Source organism: Rhipicephalus microplus, chromosome 2 (assembly GCF_043290135.1).
Source record: "Rhipicephalus microplus isolate Deutch F79 chromosome 2, USDA_Rmic, whole genome shotgun sequence".
Taxonomy (NCBI): Eukaryota; Metazoa; Arthropoda; class Arachnida; order Ixodida; family Ixodidae; genus Rhipicephalus; species Rhipicephalus microplus.
Window position 1 is genome coordinate 36,208,987 of NC_134701.1, and position 23,099 is coordinate 36,232,085.

Sequence of the window (23,099 nt, forward strand, 5' to 3'; positions counted from 1 at the left end):
TCCTATGTATCCGCTGTCAAAAATGCAAAATCCAACTTTTTCCAGAGTACCTTACCTAGCCTGCTTCTAAACAATCCCCAAAGCTTTTGGCGTGTAATTAATCCAAGCACGACTGATTCAATTAAACTGCTGGACCATAATGACGAATCCATTCCCGACATTGAGTGTCCGGTTGTTCTGAACAGGTTTTTTTGTAGTAATTTTGTGGTTTCTTCCAGTACATCTCTTCCTTCCCCAAAACTGCACGATCATCCACTCATGAATTCAATTATTATTGACACTCGGGGAATTTCTAAAATAATACAGTCACTTAAGCCCTCTTCAAGCCCTGGTGTCAATCTTATAACTTCTAAATTTCTTCAAGGTACGGCCTCGTATTCTTTAATTCTTCTTACCAAACTTTTTCAACAATCCATTGACAGCGGGTCCCTACCCATCCAGGGGAAAATCGGTAAGGTGGTCGCCGTTCACAAATCAGGTAGCAAAGAATCTCCTTTAAATTACCGCCCTATATCCCTTACGAGCATTCCTTGTAAAGTCTTGGAGCATGTCTTGTACAGAAGCATCGTAACGTTTCTCGAATCCAACTCATTTTTCACGGATGCACAACATGGTTTTCGAAAGGGATTTTCATGTGAAACCCAATTACTGTCTTTTACACACCAGCTTCACTGCATTCTTGACCGTCGCTCAAAAGCGGACTGTATTTTTTTAGATTTTGCAAAAGCCTTTGAGAAAGTGTCCCATAATCTCCTGCTCCTGAAACTTAGCAAACTTAACCTTGATTGTGATGTGTTCAAATGGCTGGAACACTTTTTGTGTGGCCGTACACAGTTTGTTGCAGCCAACTCATATAATTCCCCAGAATGTTCTGTTAATTCGGGCGTACCCCAAGGCTCAGTCCTGGGCCCCATCTTATAATTAATTTACATCAATGACCTCACTGATTGCGTTTCATCAAACATACACCTGTTCGCTGACGATTGTGTGATATTTCGTGAAATTAACGACACAAGCGATGTTAGTATTTTACAAAACGACCTTAACGCTATTTCAAACTGGTGCAGTCTTTGGCTAATGAACCTTAATATTAAAAAGTGTAAAGTTTTACGCGTATGTCGAACTTCAACCACTCCTGCCTCGTACCATCTTAATAATGTTCTACTCGATTGTGTTTCATCCTACCGGTACTTAGGTGTGCACATTACTTCTTGCCTGACCTGGTCCGTTCACATAAGCAACATTATTAACAATGCAAACCGTATGTTAGGCTATCTTCGTCGCAATTTTTCTTCTTCACCTGCCTCTCTAAAACTACTGATGTATAAGAACTTGGTTAGAAGTAAATTTAAATATGTTGCTTCATTTTGGGATCCCAGCATGGTTTATCTGATCAAATCTCTCGAACTGGTCCAAAATAACTCTGCCCGGTTTATCTTACACGATTACGATCGAACAGCAAGCGTTACAGCTATGAAAAACTCGTTGCAGCTGACTTCCCTTTCTTCTCGTCGTAAGTTTTTTCGCCTGTGCCTTTTTCATAAAATCTTCCATAACAGCCCCCACCTTCGTGCTAATCTTTTTCTTTCACCGTCCTACGTGTCCTCTCGCATCGATCATGCGTACAAAGTTGGTATACCGATATGCCAAACAAGAACGTGTTCAGAATCTTTTGTCCCACGCACCAGCAAAGACTAGAACCAGCTTCCTGGAGCGACTGCTGCGATTACTGATTATCAGCTGTTTCGCGCTGCACTAACAAACATTGTAAACTGAGGTTACTTATGACGTGTGCCTTTTTCGTTTTTTATTTATGTTCTTGCGTGCTCTGATGTGTTTTGTAGCTAGAATTGTATACTAAGATTATTTAAAATATGTACACTAGATCTCTTTTGTTCTGCTTTTGTGTCCTAACTTTGTTATCAGCTAAAATTGATCATTCAGTAAACGTTGAATCCTGTACTCCCCTTTACTCACCTTCTGAATCCATTTTTTGTAAACCCACTCCCCTCTTCAATGCCTCTGGCCCTGAGGGTACAATAAATAAATAAATAAATAAATAAATAAATAAATAAATAAAGCTTTTGTATACCAAAAAAAAAATAGAGACCATCTTGCCAAAAGACAGAACGTACGGCCGGCTTTCCCATGGGCAGTGAAATCTGTATTTTCAACGTGTTAACTCCACCATAACACACCAGGTATTTGTGAACCACCTGAATCACTTGATGCTTCGGGCCCACACGAATTCGGATGTGTGACGACATTTACGTGTGACGAGCTGGTGAATCGTCACAAACCAGCCCACACCCTAATGTTCTAGACCAGAGTCTTTCGACAGAAGTTGTTAGCTCAATTACCCTGCAAACATAAAAACATATGCCATCAGGACCACCTCCAGCCATGTCTACTGCGCTCTAATCATCAAGTGATATCACTCATGCGAGTCGAAGCACTGCAGAAGTTTCGAATCCAGCAACACTGATTTATTGATATGTGGGGTTTAACGTCCCAAAACCATTATATGATTATGAGAGACGCCGTAGTGGAGGGCTCCAGAAATTTGGACCACCTGGGGTTCTTTAACGTACACCCAAATCTGAGCACACGGGCCTACAACATTTCCGCCTCCATCGAAAATGTAGCCACCGCAGCCGGGATTCGAACCCGCGACATGCGGGTCAGTAGCCCAGTACCTTAGCCACTCGACCACCGCGGCGGGGCGAATCCACCAACACTGGCACATTGTCAACTGACAGAACAATTCACAATGAATGATGACTCAGAACCATCTGGAGAGCTTTCTTATCAGTCTAACATGCGCTTTCATCACAAGACAAGCCCTGCAGTAGAGTATTGACTATGAACTATCTACTGATTACATCATCCTGCAAACAAAAGCAGACTCATGTTCCTGAAAGACGTCCTTCTGACCAACTTTTGCAACAAAACGACCAATTTCAACAAAGACAACTCCACAAACCCTAGGCACTACAACGATTACTCGAACAAGAACAGCGACCAAGTGAAACCTGATCACGAGTACACTTGCGGCCTAAAGGTCCTCAGAGACAACACCAATTAAAGGAGCAAAGATAAAGTCAATGCCTAAGCCATCTTCGTAGAAAGCAACGTCGACAAAAGTTTTTGCACCAGTTCTGAAGGCCGTGTCTATGATCCAACAAACTGAGAGAACGCCACAGAAAGTTACGAAAGGGACATGAAGATACCACGTGTACAACGCAGAAAAATAGACATCGTCCCATCAGCCTTGGTTCTCACGCACGCCGACTAGAAGCAAAGCTTCTGTTGCCCCAACGACACAGGATCTGATGCCAAAGACATTCGTCAATCCAATGCTACAAAGATTCCCAGCCTTGTTTGTTCCTCACAAGACCTCAAGTCTTGTCATCATCAGTGCAGATGTGCAGGGAGGGGTTATGCTATTCAGGGTGCAACAGCCAGCCTTGTCCACCAGAGCTCCCCTAGATATGAGCGCACTGCTGCCCTCTGCTGTGAAGATTTTGTATAAGTTAAAAAACTCTCTTCTGAAATCGAAGTACTGCACATTTTGACATTCTTTCCTTTACACTATGCTTTTTGTTGTTTTGTTAATTGTAACGCACGCACTCTTTGGGGGAGGGGAATCCTGTGACATAGGAATGCAGTGGCTGGTAGTAGAAGCCGATGAGGAAGAAGTGCTTTGAAATAAACAGGGCGTATGAGCCAGGCCACGTCTCCCAGTCATCATAGCGTCACACAAGTCAACAGGACGAAGACATGCCTGCCACTTCATCCACCGCACATAATCAACAACGTTTTCAACAACACGCCCTGATGATACACAAACAACCAAAACATATCTTAGGACAAGGACACATACAACACTGGTTCCACCTGTTCGAGCTCCATGATACCACTGCATCAAGGTTGTAGCGGGAGATGATCACTAACTTCACTGACTACATCTCCAGTGAGGCTTTCAAATTGTACCTCACGCATATATTTCAAAACAACGAATCATAGGAAAAGATTAAAAGGAAATGATCGTTCCATTTAAAGATTACGATGAATACTCGCTTACAACTCAACTCGCTAGTTGAACGCAATGGAACTAAGTTGCCAAAAACTGCAACAGTCTTCACGCATTGCAACACCCAGATGTAGTCGGCCATTCCCATTATGACAATACAAATTACCACCGCGTTTTGCAGACAAATTACCTTCCATCGCGTTTTGCAGCTGCCTGAAAACCAACCCTTACGTCATTACTGCACTGTAGCACTGATGTTAGGGAACCACCTTGTTCACTGTACTCTCCGTCTCACACACTTAGACCACCACCTGGTTTTCTGTTGCTTGGCTCTTTAGTTGCTAACAATGCTCACCTCGCAAGATCTCACATGCCCACTATGGTCAAGATAGAGCAGCGGAATCTGGAAGATACTCAGCCAAGCCCTGAGCTTTCTGTGCATATTCACGCGCCAGTAAAGCTCAGCTCCTTACTTGTGCAGACAGGCAGACATTGCCAAGTAAAATCTGACCAAACTATGGTTATCGCGGTGTCGCCGTCCTGTGTCAAGCCACCTGATAGTGCGAACAGAAGACTCGGAAGCATCAAATTTCACCCTTTGCCGAGAGCCAGAAGTGTCTATTAAGCATGGCATCGCAAGAGCCTCCGAAGCCTTCCAATAAAATTCTAGCGCACAACCTTTTTTACTCGAAATGAAGCACAACAGCCCACAGACTACCATCTGCCTACTGGACGCCACATCAACTTGCCCAGAAAATCAGTGCTATGGTAAAAAAGGGCTGCCACCTAAGCTCTTTCTGCAGCAACACCATCAACGTCAGCAAAAGTAAGTCCAAGAACGACAGAGACTCCAACGGCTACATCAACAAGGACGACGACAAACGGAAACATCTTTGGAAGAACGCTCAAGGATTAAAAATGGGCATCTACGATTGGGTCAAGGAAAGCGAGGACAAATTAAAGACATTTTGCCCAAGAAAAACAAGCCATCAAATTCCAATTCAAGGCATTTTCACAAAAGGGAACAACCCACAAGTCTTCTCCAGAAGAGATTAAGACTCAGCCTACGTTCAAAGCTATTGAGACAACAGTGTGCAAAGCGACGAAGATGACAGAATACCACGCCCTGTATTCCGCAAGGATACAGAAACCCCTGCATCAGCTTTGGTCAGCAAACACGCAAACGGGTGGCACTGCATGTGTACCAATCAAGACAAAGAGCACGACGCCTACGCAAACCATGCTGCTGGTGCTCCAGGGCTTTCACACCATGCTTATTCCTCGCAAGAATGTAAGTAGTGTCATCAGAGGTTTCGACATTCAAGGTGTACTTGTGTTTTCCAGAACGAAACAGTAAGCCTCGCCCACCAGAACTTCAGCATTTATCAAACTGCTGCACTCTCCCGTGAAGTCTTTTAGAGTTTACGGAACTACACTGGGCCATGGAATCAATTGTGCATTTTGACATTTGCGACTTTTCAACCTCTACTTGTTTAATTTTTCTAGCTTATAACTCATGCCTTCTTTCGGGGGGAGGGAGAATCATGTGACATATGAAGCCATGGTTGGAGAAGCCGATGAGACAGAAGTGCTTTGAAATAAACATGGCATATGAGCCAGGCCACATCTCCACGTCATCATAGCATCACAAATATAGAGTAGCCTGTATGAAATCTTGCTTGGTCCTTTGGTTGATTGAACTCTAATGTCACCCTAATTATATAAGCTATTATTTTTGTAAATAGTTTACAGAAAACGGACAGAGTAAGCTGATCCGCCTCTAATTATTCAAGTCCTTGACATCCCCTTCCTTAGGGATTAATATGATGCTGACGTTCTTCCAAGATTATGGTACCCTTCCCGTCAAAAGATACTTCTATTGTCACGTCGCTCCAGGGGGTGTAGACAGGGTTTATTGACATCTGATCCACAGCGCCCACAGTCTGAACCAAGCGCGTCGGTTGGGCTTGTTTTTCAGAGCGTGGGGGAGCCCCGCACACTTCTTTCTTCTCTATTGTGTGAGCCTTCACCTTGGCATACGACCCACTACTAGAAGTAGGTGGAAATATTCCTCCTCAACAAAAAAAATAAAATAATAAAGAGCATCGTCCTGATGCTGTAAAGTTATTTAAAAAAAAAACAAAGTAGCTTAAACAATGAAAAAGGGCACCAATAATCAAATGTTAGACGAGATAAGTTCATCAATGATGAGGCAATTGTCGGAGCACAAATAAAAAAAACACAGAAAAAGTGGTCTTTTAGGAACGCGCAAAATAAGGGTTCATGCGCACCATGTGAACTATGTCAGAGGTCGGTTGTTTTCGTTGTACCCATCGTGATGACGAAGCGTCCGGAACCACTTCGTAGTTTACGTCGCTCACCCGGCGTAATACTTTATACGGACCGAAGTATCTGCTGACCAACTTTTCGGAGAAGCCACGGGGTCAAACAGGGGTCCAAACTCAAACTTGGTCTCCCGGACTGTAAGATACGTCATTGTAACGCATATTGTAACGTCGTGCATCGACCTGTTGCTGCTGACCAATGTGTAGCCGGGCGAGCTGGCGAGTTTCCTCTGCACGCTCTGCAAATCCTTCTGCGTCAATTGTTAATTGATCGGCGTCTTCACAAGGAAGCATCGCATTCAGCATCGTCTGAATTTCGCGGCCATAGAGAAGGCGGAACGGTGTAAATCGGGTTGTTTCTTGAACGGCGGTGTTATAAGTGAACGTCACATAAGGCAAAATGCGATCCCCTGTTTTGTGTTGGAGGTTGATGTACATGAAGATCATGTTTGTGACTGTCTTATTTAGTCGCTCGGTTAAGCCGTTGCTCTGCAGATGGTAAGCAGTCGTCGTTCGATGCCTTGTGTTACTTGGTCGAAAAACTTCATAAATAAGCAATGCAGTGAACGCTGTTCCTCTGTCGGTTATGACTGTAGATGGAGCACCGTGGCGCAGAACAATGTAGCACAAGAAGCACTGTGCTACCTCAGAAGCCATGGCTTGTGTATCGCCTGTGTCTCAGCATACCGGGTCAAATAGTCAGTTGCAACAATGACCCATTTGTTGCCGTCGGACGATAAAGGAAATGGGCCGAGAATGTCCATGCCGACTTGATCAAATGGCTTGTGGGGTGGATCAATTGGCTGAAGTAATCCAGCCGGCTTGCTTGGTGGCGACTTTCGACGCTGGCATTCACGACAGCTTTTGGCGTACTGCTTCACGGTTGCCGAAAGTCCGGGCCAGTAGTATGCCTCACTTGCTCTGGCAAGCCTTCGCGAGTAACCTAGATGACCAGATCTGGGCTCGTCATGACACGCGGAGAAGACTTCATCCCGCATGTCCTTCGGAACGACGAGGAGGTAAGCGCGGCTCGTAGAACGGGCGTTTTTTTTTTTTTTGTAGAGGACATTATCTCGGAAGCAGAAAGACGTCACGACGTGAGATAGATGGCGAGGTATAACGGCGCTATGACCCTCCAGATAGTCGATGAGCAATCGAATCTCTTCATCCTCTCGCTGGCGTCTGCTCAAGTCAGATGAGCTAAGGGCGCCCAGGAAACCGTCATCGTCCTCTTCTTCTTGATTGAGTAAAGGTATGGGTGCACGCGACAGCGTATCAGCGTCTTCATGCTTCCGTCCAGACTTATATACGATAGTCACATCAAATTCTTGTAGACGCAAGCTCCATCGGGCCAGTCGTCCAGAGGGATCACGTATGTTTTCCAACCAGCAGAGGGCATGGTAGTCCGTCACCACTTTAAATGGTCGACCATAGAGGTACGGGTGAAACTTGGTGATCGCCCACACTACTGCGAGACACTCTTTCTCTGTGGTCGTGTAATTCACCTCGATACGGGACAATGAGCGGCTGGCATAGGCTATGACTCGTTCTTTGCAATGTTGATGCTGGACGAGCTCTGCTCCGAGGCCGATGTAACTGGCGGAAGTGTGCACCTCTGTGTCAGCATCATCGTCAAAATGCGCAAGAACAGGGGCTGACTGCATCCGCTGTCGTAGCTCGGCAAAAGCAGCCTGTTGCTCGGTAGCCCATACAAACGGTGTGCTGTCGCGTGTAAGGCGAGTCAAGGGTTCCGCTATCTTCGAAAATCCTCTAATAAATCGTCGATAGTAGGCGCACAAGCCCAGAAAGCGCCGAACAGCCTTTTTGTCTGTAGGATGCGGAAACGCGGCTACAGCGGCAAGTTTGTCGGGGTCGAGTCAAACTCCTTTCGTGTTGACTACATGGCCAAGGAATTTGAGCTCTTCATAAGCAAAGTGACACTTCTGCGGTTTGAATGTAAGATCAAGCTGATCGAATAGCCTGTAGCACACTCCTGAGGCGGTGAAGATGTTGCTGGAAGGTTTCAGAAAAAACGACAACATCATCAAGGTATACGAGACAAGTTTGCCACTTCAGACCAGTAAGCACAGTGCCCATCATTCGCTGGAAGGTTGTGGGCGCTGAGCACAAACCAAAAGGAAGGACTCGAAATTCATAGAGGCCATCAGGGGTCACAAAGGCCGTTTTCTCGCGGTCTTGCTCGTCAACCTCAATCTGCCAGTACCCGCTTTTTAAATCCAAAGTGGAAAAACAGTGGGCGCGGCGTAATCTGTCTAACGAGTTGTCGATGTGTGGCAGCGGGTACACGTCCTTTTTAGTCACGCTGTTCAGCTTCCGGTAATCGACGCAAAAACGTAGCGTTCCGTCTTTCTTCTTGACTAGGACGACTGGAGAGGACCACGCACTGTTGGAAGGCTCGATGATGCCGTCGTCAAGCATTTCTTGAACTTGCGTACGAATGGCTTCTCGTTTCTTCACTGACACGCGGTAAGGCTGTTGGTGTACTGGGCGGGCGTCGTCGTAAGTGATGATTCTGTGCCTAGTGATCGAAGTCTGGCGTATTTCAGAGGAAGCAGCGAAGCATGACTTGAATTTAAGCAAGAGTTTTCGCAGTGCTGTCTGGTTTTCTGGTGTGAGGTTAGAATTATTATCGATATTCTTTAGAGACGTATCGGCGGCCTCCACTGCGTCTGACGAGAAGCAGATGGGAACGGTTTCTAATTCATCTGCAAACGCTAACGAAGTGTCATAGAAAAGTTGTCTGTGTTCGTTGCTGAAATTTGTAACGAGCAGTTGAGATCGGCCATCACGTAGCTGTATGATACTCCTAGCCACACAAACACCTTGAGTCAGCAGGTGTTCAAAATTACTTTCTGCAATCGCTTCACCGTTTCGCAATCTACAGCATGTGACGTCGACTATAACACTGGCTCTTGGAAGAAGCGTTATACTTTCAGCAGAAACACGAAGAACGTCGGTACATTGTTGGTCGTCCTGCTTGTCGATTGCTCAGTCGGCTGAGAAGGTGATGCAATTCTCTTGAAGATCAATGACAGCTCCATACTCCTGCAGGAAGTCAACACCAAGAATAACGTCGCCTGAACATTCACGGAGCACAAGGAAACTTGCTACAAAAGTATAACCGCAGACCCGAACTCTACTCGTGCAGGTTCCATGCGGAGAGACGGTGTGGCCACCAGCCGTTCGAATCACAGAGCCATGCCAGGGCGTGATTACCTTCTTTAGTAGTCTGGTCATTTTCCCGCTTAGTATCGAATAGACAGCCCCGGTATCAACTAAAGCACCTACTGCATAGCCGTCCATCATTTATTTATTCATGTTACCCTACAGGCCCCAGAGGAGCACTGAGTAGGGGGGGTTACAGAAAAATCACAATACCTAAAAGCATAAAAAGAAATATATCGAAGAAAACAAAGAAAATTGTACAATGAAAGGGAGAAGAACAAACACTATAAGCAAATGCAGCAAAACACAAAATAAAAAAAAAGAATCTTTATACAAAATCAAGAGAACATATAAAGTTGCAGTAGTTCACGAAATTTGGCCGGATCTCTCAAAGAAACAATTTCATCCGGAAGGCTATTCCAAACTGCGATGGCGCGTGGCAATGCAGAATTATTGAATGACTTTGTGTTGCCGAAGACGCGTCTGAAACTGAGATGATTATGAAGTCGACTAGATGTACGCGAAGGAATGTCAAGCGATAGACAACTGGTCCACGAGTTGTAGTAGTACGTATGGAGGAGGCATAGACGGGTGACAGAGCGGCAAGAATCCAAGTTTGTAAGGGCAATATCGCGTTTGATTTGGGTGATGCTGAAGTGGCAATTATACATTGAAGTGATGAAGCGGGCTGCACGATTTTGGATGGATTCCAGTTTATCTATTAGGTATTGTTGATGCGGAGATCAGATCGATGAAGCGTATTCCAGCTGAGGACGTACAAACGTTTGGTAGGCCTGCTGCCGAATGGTAGACGGGGAATGATGCAGATTCCGGCGCAAGAATCCCAGAGTTCTGTTTGCCTTCGCGCATATGTTGTCGATGTGAGTACACCAGTCAAGATTAGTACAAAGATGGACACCAAGGTATTTGTATGTAGATGAACGGGGAATTACAGCTGAACAGATAGAGTAAGAAAAGTTAAAAACTGATTTCCTACGGAAAGAAAGTACGCAGCACTTAGATGTGTTAAGCGTCATTTGCCAACGGTCACACCACTGATTTATTAAGTCGAGGTCCTTTTGTAAATGTACGTGGTCTTCTTCAGAGTTAATAGTTCTGTACACTACGCAGTCATCTGCGAAAAGACGAATTGAGGAAGAAATGTTACAAGGCAAATCATTAATACAAATCAGAAAAAAAAGAGGGCCTAATACACTGCCCTGGGGCACACCTGATGAAACAAATGAAGTAGACGAGCTGAAGTTATTGACAAATGTAAACTGCTGTCGATTGGACAAAAAATTTCTAAGCCAAGATAATGTTGATGAGTCGAGTTCAAGTGCAGACAGCTTAGCTATTAGGCGACAATGGGCAACTCTGTCAAATGCTTTCGCATAGTCTAAAAAGATGCAGTCAACAATTTTATTACTATTCATGCCGTTATGTAAATCAGACGTAAATTCTAATAGCTGAGTATCACAAGATAACGCTTTCCGAAAACCATGCTGATTTAGAAAGAAGAAGTTATTTGACTCAAGATGGCTGTATATATGAGAGGTGATGATGTGTTCCAGCAGCTTGCAACAGATACATGTTAGCGAAATGGGGCGGTAGTTACCGGGTGTGTGTTTGTTACCATCCTTGAATATCGGAATAATACTTGCTATCTTCCAGTCAGTGGGAAGTTGACCAGAAGAGAAAGACTGTTGAAAAATGTGGCATAAAATTTGACTGGAGAAAGCGGATGTGTTTTTAAGTACCTTGGAATTAATATTGTCAACACCACACGATGTAGACAGCTTTAGACCGTGTATAAGTTTAGATATGCCTTCAACAGTAACAATGATAGGAGACATGAAGCAGTACTCACGATCGGGGACACAGGGAACCGAAGAAAAGTCTTCATTAGTAAAAACCGAGCAAAGAAACAAATTGAAGGTTGAAGCACACTCAGATGCAGAGACAGGAACATTATCGGCGTTATGTAATGTAACAATGTCACTGCCGCGGTCAGGCGAAATGGCACGCCAAAACTTTTTAGGGTTAGTCAGTAAAAGTGAAGACAGGTCAGCGAAAATAAATTTCTTTTTCGCTTCTCTAATCGCAAGACAGTAAGTTTTTAAACAGTCTTTATACATAGACCATGACTTAGAAGATGACAACCTTTTAGCTGAAGCATATAACCTTTTTTTTTTATTTCTGAGCGATCTAAGCAATTTATTAAACCATGAGTTGGATTTGTCATTAGAGATTGTTATTAGTGGAACATATTTATCTATGAGGAGCGCTATAATGTTTCTAAAGGAATTCCAGTTATCCTGAACAGACCTGTTGGTGAATGAGGGAAGAAATGTATTGTGTAGGAAGACATCAAGTTCAGAGTTCATTAGATCGTAATTTGCCTTTCTATAATCCCTGATTACTTTGCGCTGAATGCCCGAAAATTTTAGTGGAATATTAATTGAAAACTGTAGAAGGTTGTGATCGCTAAAACCATCTAATTGCACAATTGTCCCTATGGTATGTGGCTCTGTTGTCAGAATAAGATCTAAAATATTAGTATCGCGAGTGGGCTCTGAGACAAGCTGGGTGAAATTAAAGTCAAGACATAGTTCAATGAATTCGCTTGACGTACTGTTCGAAGAAGACGTGCGAGACCAATTAATATCAGGAAAATTAAAATCACCGAATAAGTAAATTTTTCTGGTGGGAAACAGGTCAAGAGCCCTGGAAATACTTCTGTGAAGCTCAGACACGAAAAGACTGTCAGAGGACGGAGGGCGATAGCATACGCCCATCAATAATTTTCCAGCTAAGATAGGACAGGCGACCCAGACTATATCAAGGGGAGTGTCAGTATCGACAAGGAAAGAAGATATAGTTTGTTTGATGGCTAACAGCATGCCGCCACCCCTTTTATGTGCCCGGTCATGGCGATAAATGGAGTACTGATTTGAAGCATGATATAGCTCAGTGTCGCATACGTCAGCGTGAAGCCAAGTCTCGGTTAGCAATAGAATATCTGATTTACTGTCCTCGAGATATGAATCAAGCAAGACACGTTTCCGTAACAAACTGCAAATATTAGTAAATGATACTGAAAGTGAAGGAGAACATGAAGTAGACGGCTGCTGAACATTAGCAGTGCATACAACGGCAACTAGCTATCTAGCGGTTACTATGGTGTCAGAACAAGTGTCATAGATATATGTAGTATTATCGATACGAAGTTTGTCGACATTTAGTTTGAAAGGACAATTCCGTTCCCTAGCAAACTGAAGCAGTTTACTGCGCGCACGGGTATATCCAGCACGGGTATATCCAGAGAATGCCGCACATATCACTCAGTCGAATGTACACTCTTTACTGTTAACGTCGATCGGAGGTCTTCAGCCCGTCGCCTGCCAGCGACCTCGCCTCCAAGGTCGCTTGCGTTAGTTTTCCCGGCGGGGACTGAGGGACCGTGTGCCAGCATGGCGCTGTAGCGAAGATAAAAAGCGCCTCGGCGACGGTGAGCGCGACTGCCATCCAGAAGGCGGTGGCATGCGCTGTTGAGCCAGATAGTCCTCAATGTCCCGGGGTCGCTGGGCATACCGAGGAGGCGCTGAATATACTGAAAAGCCGCGCAGCCCGAGGTGCCAGTATGGACACTGGCGGTACAAATGGTCCACTTCACCGCAGTGTAAGCACAGAGGTCGGCGATCAGAAGTGCGCCAAACATCAGATTTCCAAGGCGAAGCGCGTCTGTCGTGAAGGTCGTGTGCTGGTTGTTCCGCAAGATGCACAGGGCTGGCGTAAACGAGGGGTGGGGGCGTGCGTGTGTTCTGGTAGTACCGTAGAGGCTGCGCCGATTGAAGTGAAACCATAGGAGGTGCCTGAACAAACAGCGGGGAAGAAGAAGTTGGGCGCTTCAAGGCTTTTGCATAGGTCGCACGGTGGTAGTCAGCCGGGGCGGGTGTGGTGTTATCCAGACTCACAGGGTCACGAAGGGCATGATGCAGCTCGTCCTTGACGATGCTTGCAATGTAACTCACCGTAGGTAGTGGTGGTGTGGCAGCCTTTTGCAGCTCTTCGCGTACTATAGAGCGGATAAGGTCGTGCAGATACTCGGTGTTGCTCCCAATAGTCGTGAGAGCTTGAGCAGTGGACGTGTTCACTTGCCGCTCATACAGGGTGGATCGATGCTGAAGCATCTTTTCCATCGTGACGGCTTCGGACGAAAACTCGGCGACTGTGGTCGGAGGGCTCCGTACAAAGCCTGCGAAAAGCTGCTCCTTAACTCCCCGCATCAGGTGACGCAACTTCTTTTCTTTTATCATACTCGGATCAGCCCGTCGGGACAGGCGCACCATATCTTCCACATAGGTCATGACAGTTTCATTGGGCATCTGGATGCAGACCTGGATCGCTCGCTCCGCTCGTTCGTGGCGATCAGCACTTCTGTAAGTATCCAACAGCAGGCGGCGGAATTCGGGCCACGATGTCATCTGTTCCTCGTGATTCATGTACCAGGTACGTGCCCCATCCTCCAAATAGAAGTACACACGCCGTAGTTTGGCCGCGTCGTTCCAGTCGTTCGAAGCAGTCGACCAACCAGTCCTCGACGTCTTCGAGCTCGGTGCCATGAAACGGTGTCGGAACCTGTGGACTTTCGAGGGTGTACCGAGTCACCGGGGGGTTTTCCGTACCTGTTAAAATGGTTTGAACGGACATACTCATCCTACTGGTGTGAAGTCTAGGGTCAGCTTCGGGTGGCAATCCCCTGATTCTGCGGCTTGTCCGATGAACGTGATTGGGCTTGTGGTGCCGCTTCCAGGAGGGGTCTGAAACATCCGTGAGCGGCTACCCAGCACCCCCACCAATTGTCACGTCGCTCCAGGGGGTGTAGAGAAGGTTTATTGACGTCTGATCCACAGGGCTCTAACCAAGCGCGTCGGTTGGGCTTGTTTTCCAGAGCGTGGGGGAGTTACACGCACTTCTTTCTTCTCTGTGGTGTGAGCCTTCATCTTGGCATACGACCCACTACTAGAAGTAGCTGGCAGTATGTAAGGTGGCCAGTTTTTCTAACACAAATTCTCTGCCATTTTTTATGAGGTCCGTTGTTACCTTACCTTCGCCAGCGACTTTGCCTCTTTAGATTCCTTCTAGAGATTTCCTTACTTCACCTGTCTTTACTGCTAAGATGTCGAATTCCTCTGGACAATTATTGTTTCTCACAATATCATGCTGGTTGTTTTGACTTCGGTACAGCTTTCTGTAGAACTCCTCCGCCACCTCGACTATCCTATCCATATTGGTTATGTCATTGCCTTCCTTCTTCCTTAATGAATACATCCCATTTTTGCCCGTGCACAAGTTTGCCTTTGCAGCTTTTAGGCTTATGCTGCTTTTTACAGTCTGCTCAATTTCCTCCATGTTATACCTTCTGACGTCAGCTACCCTACGCCTATTGATTAACTTCGAAAGCTCCACTAGCTCTATTTTGTGAGTAACATTTGAGGCTTTCATGGTTTGTCGTCTCTTATTAAGATTTTTTTTTGTAATGCTTTAGCTTAAATGCTGACAAAACTTCAAAAAACCATTTCAGGGTCCCTTAAGGGGGGGACAGGGGACACTGGCTAAATCTTTTTAGTTCTTTATCAAACTTAATGAAACTCACCGAGTTTATGTACATCTGCTTGTTGATTTCTAATATGCATTTTTTCTTCAGTGCAATATGTAGTTTTTAAATTTCATGGGACATTTCGGAAGCCATACTTGACCTAAACTGAATGAGTGACAAAGTAAATGAAGCAAAACTGCAATTCGGCCTAATTGGAACACATACATTCTGAAAATTTTTGCACAAGCACACAACACACAAGAGAACACAAACGGGCGTTCTAACAAGTGGTTTATTTTTCGAAAAACATTCACTTTGTACAACTTAGATTTGTGCTGTCTGATCACCAAAAAACAAATGCACTGCGTACATATCACAAACAACGATAACAAGTTAATTGAATAACAGACAAGAGCAAAATTTCTTTTGCTAGTAAGGCTACCAAGGGTGGCTAACAGACTTTTACTTGTCTATGAGATAGGCCTCTGTTTTTTGGTGACCACAGAGCGCAGATCCGAGGATTATGAAGTGAATGTTTTTCGAGAAATAAACCAGTTGTTAGATTGCACCCATTTGTGTTCTCTTCTGTGTCCCTGTGTGCTTGTGCGAGAATTTTCAAAAAATTAATGAGCGTATCAGCATGTCCTGGAATGAGTTCAGAGTGCTAGAAAAATCCCTGCTTGAGATAGACTCCACAGGAAACATTCAACCTACCATTAGTTCAGTTCAAATAAGTTTAGAACATTAATTCTTGTTTTCTTGCATTTTGCACTCATTCCAGGTCATTCTAATGAGCTTAATGACTTTGTAATACCTTTAGTTTAGACAAACTATGGCTCCCAAAAAGCACACAAAATGCCTGATATTTATACATAACACTACATAATAATAGTGTATGTAAAATCGACATTGAAGTATCCATAAATTGTTGAAGTATCCATAAACGGGTTGCCTGTTGACTGTACTGGTCCTAACAGAGTGCTTACTGGTATTCTGTGCTGGTTCCAGCAGGTTACTAGTGCTCTCCTGAGATGCTGCTGGAACCAGTAGGTAACTTGCTGGTTTTCAGTTGGCTTGACCCAGTTCTGGCAGAGAATGCACCAGTGACAACATAGCATCGCGTGCACTCATAATTAAATCCGCCAAGGTGATAGAGCAGGCTAGTTGGTTGTGATAGCTGGCATTAACTTCTGCAATAGAGCGAAAAATATGGGACAGCCGTCTTTCTCTATCGTGTAGCCATGTCTTTATTTATTTACTTTTTCTGCACTATAGAAATGAATGCCACTCATTACTGAAGACGATTTAGAATAATTGCCACCTGTTGTACATTGTGCACGTTTTATCTTGATCTCAAGCGCTCCGTATGTATGTCTAAGTGCTAAAATATATACATCGCTGCAAAAAAACACACTTTTATTCGAGCTTTAAGAACCTTGAATAAGCAGAACACTGGATCCAGTACCCTGTTGGCACACAAATTTTTCTAATTTAGACGTACAATTTAGGTTTGGTCATACTGAGCAAACAATTATGCGGTTGATTCCCCCCGGAAAGAACACTTTTGTTCAGAATATTCAGCAATCACGGCCACGATCGGACGACAGTGAACTTTGCTAGCTTGCTCTCGTCTGCTATGACGCTGCTAGAGAGACTAACACGGCCATAAAGAATGTCGCATTGTCACTTCTCGTACGGTGCCCAGCATTGCAAAGCATTGAATTTGCCGTCATTCACGTTAACTCCCGAGTAGCGTTAGTTGCGTATTTATTCTTGACGATTTTTCAAACTAATGCTGAATAGTAATCTACTTAATAATACAAATACTGCTCGATAAAAAAGCTGTATCACTTATTTACAGGTAACAGCAAAATAAATAGTAGTCTAATATAACGTATAAATTATCATGACGTCTTAGCGCTATAGTTTAGTACAACACATGTTGTGTTCTGGTCGAACTTGTCATGACTTGTCACTTAATCAGTTGCATCTGTGTGTTTTGAACTTCGGTGTGTTAGTAGAAAGTTTCCTCTGGAATCTGCGTGACATTAACATGAAATAGTTTATTTCATTTTGGGTCAGTTTCATCTGTGGAAATTGTAACAAAAGAATATCAGCCTATATGAGCTTTTTTTGGTACTGTGCTATGCAGTGTCTTGATTTCGTGAGTGCAGATCGAGATCTACCGTTTTTTCAGCCCTCAATATTCAATACAGGTAAGTTGCATTATTTATTTCAAATATAAGTAAACCGTGCACATCCCAAATGTTTCTGTGCTTTATTAAGCTCACTATAATTATACATAATGTACGCGATGTTAATGAATCCACGATGCATGCCGGTTGGTGTAAGCCATGTTCCTTAGTCTCCGTGTAATGAAGTAGTATAAACACAGTGCTTAATTCTAGTTTGCTCGGTGAAATAATGACGTTGTAGAGATGCAAAAGTTAATTTGCTTGATATGTATGTCCTCGAGCGCACTGCTTCCCGCAAATGGGCGCTGAGTGCACTTTTAGAGACAATAGTCTTTCTTGGGGACCTTCCACGCAAAAACTTTGATCTGTCTATATGTCTGTCTGTATGTACATTTGTCTGTCCGCCGTTACCACAAACCGGGTACTCTAAATAGCACCAGCCGATACCCTGAACGGCCGACCCCATTCGCAGCACCCACCAATGTTTCTCAAGGATCAGTGTTCATACGTAAGTGATTGTCAATTAAAAAGCAATTATTGCGCAAATCTGAGGCACCTTAACAACACATATATATTCTGCATGTTCGTCTTTTACTAGGAAAGGCATACATGTGCAATTTTAAGGACCGTAGCACTTATCACGCTGCGCTAACCATGTAACGCTTGCACGAAGAAGAGAGTGTTTCCAACGCTTTGCTACGACGACACGGTGATGGCACCTACTCGTCACCTTGCGTTCTACACCTTATCACCTCTGAGATGGGCGTGCACGCCCCTCTCAGGGCCACGCACTTTGTTTTCCAAAAAGAAGTGCCAGATGACGCTCATGTCTCACGTGTGACATGACTTAATGCGCTCGTTCGCCTCCGTTGTACGCTCGGGGCACTCTAGCGCAGCGCCTCCGGAATACCATCAGAACATCAAATAATTGTTTTGTTCACTTTCTCCACACGCAAGACTATCGTCTTTCGATGACATTTGCAGATTACATGCCGATACTGAGCCAATTTTTTTTAAATTGATAGTTGCGAAATTGAGTCACGAAATCTTTTATTTTGTAATAGATTGCCTGTATCACTGGGTTGCCTTTGACAATACAGACACCTGTAATGTAGATCAAGGCCCCTGCGGATTTTCATTCGGAACAATTCAATACATCGAGCGCAAGCCTAAGCTGGCAAATTATGTATTTTGTGTACAACAGGTTTTTTAATAAAGTATCATCATTATTGCTTTGGATCGATAATTGTGTGTACTTAGCGGACTTTTGAAACAGCCGCACCTTTAAAACTACATGCTGTTGAAGGAAACAAAATCTGCACATTGGTACCACTCCAACTCAAAGTATTACCAAAACCAAATGTGACTATTGTTCAGCTGTAAAGGGACTCACTTCCAGTCATAAATATGACATGGATTTCAACTGCTTTGAGCTGCAATGAAATTGAGGCTGACAATATGCAGCTCAAGCTCAGCTTATTACAGCTTGTTGCTTCGAGGTGTGCTCTATGTTGGCGAGTTCCAGTTTGGCCGACTGCTCGCAACACTGCGCTGGAACTAACAGCGACTGGTTCCATCAACTGCTGGTTTCATAAGCTGCTGCTTTCATCACCTGTTGGGAATGTGCTAATGAACTAGCACTGCTGGAACCAGTAGCCAAGCAGCAGAAAATTTTCACCTGGGAGGTTTTACAAATTTTGCTACGGTTCCCTCCTACATTCATGTTAGAACAATGAGCCATGTAAAGATATTTAGCATGCAAAGTAACTCACACAGCGGACTCTTCCCCAACAACAAAGAGGCCATTCCAGTGAGGAGACAACGCCATCTGCCGGACAGGGCTCCTTACAAAAGCTGATACGGGCACCAGGCCTGCATGAAAAGAAAGAGCGCTTTTGCAGAATCTGTTCTGGCTTCAGCATACACACGCAGTAGCAAGAGCACCCGACTTCTTTTCTCTAGTTGGCCAAGGGCTGCACATCTACAGGTAGGGTTCGTACAAGTTTTAAGGAAAAAAATACAATGATATTCGAGAAACTTCAATGGCCTGTCACACCTTTTTAAGGACCAAGAAACAGCAGCGAAACGAGGATTTTTTTTTTTATGATAACATGTCTCACTTTGTGACTAAATTCATCCCACTTATACATATATGTTAAAACTTGATTTAATGGAATCTCACCATCCTCAATTATACCGTTAAATCGGGAAGTTTGTAAAATCTAGAAAGGAGTTTTCATTCAGGATATATAAATATTCTAAATTTTGAATATTTTCAGAATAGTATTTGCTGTTTTCTTAGATTCGCACCGGAGTTTTACTAATCAAGCTATCTGAATGCCCTGAGGACAAACACAGCCAAACATAGAAAATTTTTAGTATTCTAAATCTCAAATGTTCTTACATATTGACGTCCACAAGGCACGTTTGGAACTCTGGGCTTGAAGAGAGTGCATGCTTGTCCACCACATCATTCGAGCTACCACAAAAGTCATAAGAGGAGGAGATGCTGAGGCAATAGCATTTTTGCCTTTCACATCTAAAGTGTTGTCAGGAACACTTTGTTGTGCACCTAATCCTGTACGTAAGTACAATATGAAACACCAACCTGCCTTCGCTTCATCAACCCAGCCAAAAGGAACACTTTCATGTTGCTATCTGATGAGAATATGCTTAGAGATCCTCCTCAAAATTTTTTTCTGCAATTCTGCTTCAAAGTGTCAAAAAAAAGTATATTTGAGAAATATGCAAAGAGTCACAGCTTTCCCGCAAAAGCGAAACAATGAACGCGATAGCAATAAATTGGAAGGCCACGTGCAGAATGGCAAGCAGATCGAAACAAGGCCCGCGTTTCTCACGCACAAATGACGCATGAAATGTACTCACAGGTACAAATGAACGCGAATAAGCGTCTCAGTTGTTAGTTTGCTGTGTCTGAAAAGCGCACTTTTTTCGCAAACGAAGGCTGCGCGCACAACCATTGCAGTGACCTTTGTGCTCCCCGTAACTACAACAGAATCATTCCAGTGCAAGCCTGACGCCAGCCAAGACATATGATTCTCCCCACCAGGATATAAGGGCGCGCAAGGAATCGTCCACTCCCCTCCTCTCCGCAGGCCAAAGTTCGTGTGAGAAATGAGAGCTGCCGTTAAGGCCCCTGTATTTTTCAAAGGTAGCGCAAACCGTTGTACAAAAAGCGGAGGAGAATTTCCTCCCCGTCCTCTACGTCTCTCCTCACTCCGGCGTGCGTTTCTGCTACCCTATTGGACCAGGCGCGACACGTGACCAATGAACCCTGTTGACCCCTCGGCTTCGCCGGGCAGCGACGCCATGAGTGAGCGCACTGCATCTCGCTCCCACGTGTATTGCCTTTAGCAAGGCGGCCTCGGATGCAGCGCAATGCCGACCTGCTGTGCCGTTGGCTGCTCCAGCAGCATTGCAAAAGGTGACAAGCTTTTTGTGGTTCCACGAGGGAAAAATAATGAGGAGCAGAGAGCGGTATGGCTGCATCGCATCGGCAGTAAAAACTTCGATTGTCACCGAGGGAGGCTTTGCGAGGTAAGCACTCACTACAGAACTTCCTCGCGTAGACATGCCTCCGGAAGGCTTTCAGATAAAGCTCATCCTTGGTTCAGGTTCATGTTAAACAAAAGCAGCTTGAAGTTTCCGTCGACGCTTTCTCGCAGGATTTCAACCACGATGACAGCTCAATCCTTTTTAGCTTGCTCGAATATTCGAATACGGCCACAACATAATTACTGTTGAATGTTTGGCATTTCCGTTTCGCTTTCTAAATGGAACCATTTGCAGCGGAAGCAATTATGCTTCTCCAGAGATCAACCACATCTTTGATCGTTTTTCCTTTTTTTTTTTCGCTCGAACTTTGATTACCTGTAGGCAAAATTTCGGCGTTTATTGTGGTTTATTATGTTCTCAGTTTGTATTCTTTCATATTTATTTCACGTTCGCGCACTTCCATGACCGAATTTTGTGCATGTGTGTACAGCTAATATAAGAGAGTGTATGGTAAATATAATGTTGTATAGTTGTTTATTTGTGAAATCCATAGATACTTTCGTTCAAATTTCGAACATACTTGCGAAGTTGTACACTTTCGATTAACAAAGAGAAAGGCACCTACTAAATGCAAGAAAATCATCTCGCTTTTGTGGCTGTTTGCATTTTTAACGTAAAAAGCAAAATATTTTGCTTCGGCAATATCACATCAGCCAAACTGCAAAAATGCGATAGAGGATGTCGGTATTTTTCAGAAACACTTCACGATGGATCAGTATGAGCCAGCAATTCTGGCACAAACTGGGATTTAGAAACTCAAGCCAAATGCGGTTCCTTCTATATTTGCGCATCGGCCTATTCCGAAAGAGCGCAAGCCACCCCGCAAAAGGGGGAATGAAACGGTTCCTGGTGAGGCCCCTTTGTAGTTTCTATTCCTCTCTTGTGTTGTGAATGCGATTATGTTTTGGGGTTTATATGACAATACAGTGTGTTTGGATCACTGGCAGATAGCATAGTTGCTGCATTTATCTTTATGACCTGTGAACCTGATTAATTCGGCATCCCATTCTGTCTTACTGTGGCAGCAAACATCCCCACCCCTACACTGTACTTGCTCAACTCTTGCTTACAGCTGTATCCTTGGATGAGCCAGAAACGTCAGTGGGGAGGGCCCCGGACGCTGAACCAGTGGGCAGTTTATTTTGTGAGTTGACTGCGCTGTGATGACAAATGTTCGCACCTTTAGACTGTGTACTTACGCAATTCATGCTTACAGCTGCCTCCTCGGACAACACAGCAACGTCAATAGACCGCGACCCTGAACCAGTGGGCAGCCCATTTTGTGAGTTAACTGCATTGTGATGGCAAATGTTCACGCCTCTAGCCTCTGTATTTATAATTCATGCTTACAGCTGCCTCCTGGCAGCTCTAAGCATGAATTGCATCATGCATCAAATCAGAGGCTATCTCTGATCAGAAGCATCAAATCAGAGGCTATCTGATTTGATAGCGAAATTGTTTCGCCCTGTCGCCGCTCTACTGGAATGTTTTGCAGCGTTCGTGATCATTCGATGCTTCCCGCATTTTATTTGTGCACTCAATAAAATCTACCTTCATCCCACTAAACGTTTGTGGTATTTTATGGAGGAATCGTTTACACACGTCCCATTATGGAAGCACGCATGCATGTCCCGAATTTCAGTAGGGCTCTGTTGTTCCTGTACAAACTTGAGCTCTAAGAGCACTCATATTAACTTTTCAACGTAAAGCCCCTAGGGGCCTTACTTCAACGCGCCGCGCGACAAAACGAAACCGTCCGGCGGCGCGCTCCGCGTGAGTCGCTCCTTCATGGCGGCTGAGAGTGGCGGGTGAGGAGGAAACGGCGCGGAGAAGGGAGTTTGCGCTACCTTTGAAAAATACAGGGGCCTTAGCTGCCGTGTGCTCATTGCGCCATCTTGCTGATAATGCTGAAAACACGATAGTTTCCCCCGAAATGCCCGCCAACAGCAGTAAGTAGTAGCAGAGTCATTTATTGCCGTTCTGGTCGCGAAACTTCTCCATCACTCTATGGGAGAGCTTGATATGCTGCCAAGAGCGGCCGCTACGTGGCGCAAGCTGGGATAGGGGGCCATCGCTCCGTTGCGCCTGGCCATTGCCCGGCAGAATGCATTGGCAGAGGCGGCAGCTCGAAGGCGTTGTGTAAAGGCAGCTCGCGGTATTCC

The 23,099-nt window shown here is 44.6% G+C and overlaps 1 protein-coding gene across 8 annotated transcripts in view; it reads right to left on the reverse strand.

Moving 5' to 3' along the window:
• LOC119169139 (uncharacterized) overlaps positions 1 to 23,099 on the reverse strand; it is a 748,171-nt gene that overhangs the window by 114,800 nt on the left and 610,272 nt on the right. For all 8 annotated transcript variants that reach the window (XM_075883059.1, XM_075883033.1, XM_075883044.1 and 5 more), the window contains one exon: positions 19,134 to 19,233. In XM_075883059.1, the coding sequence (XP_075739174.1) occupies positions 19,134 to 19,233 (100 nt within the window). The remainder of the gene's footprint in view (positions 1 to 19,133; positions 19,234 to 23,099) is intronic.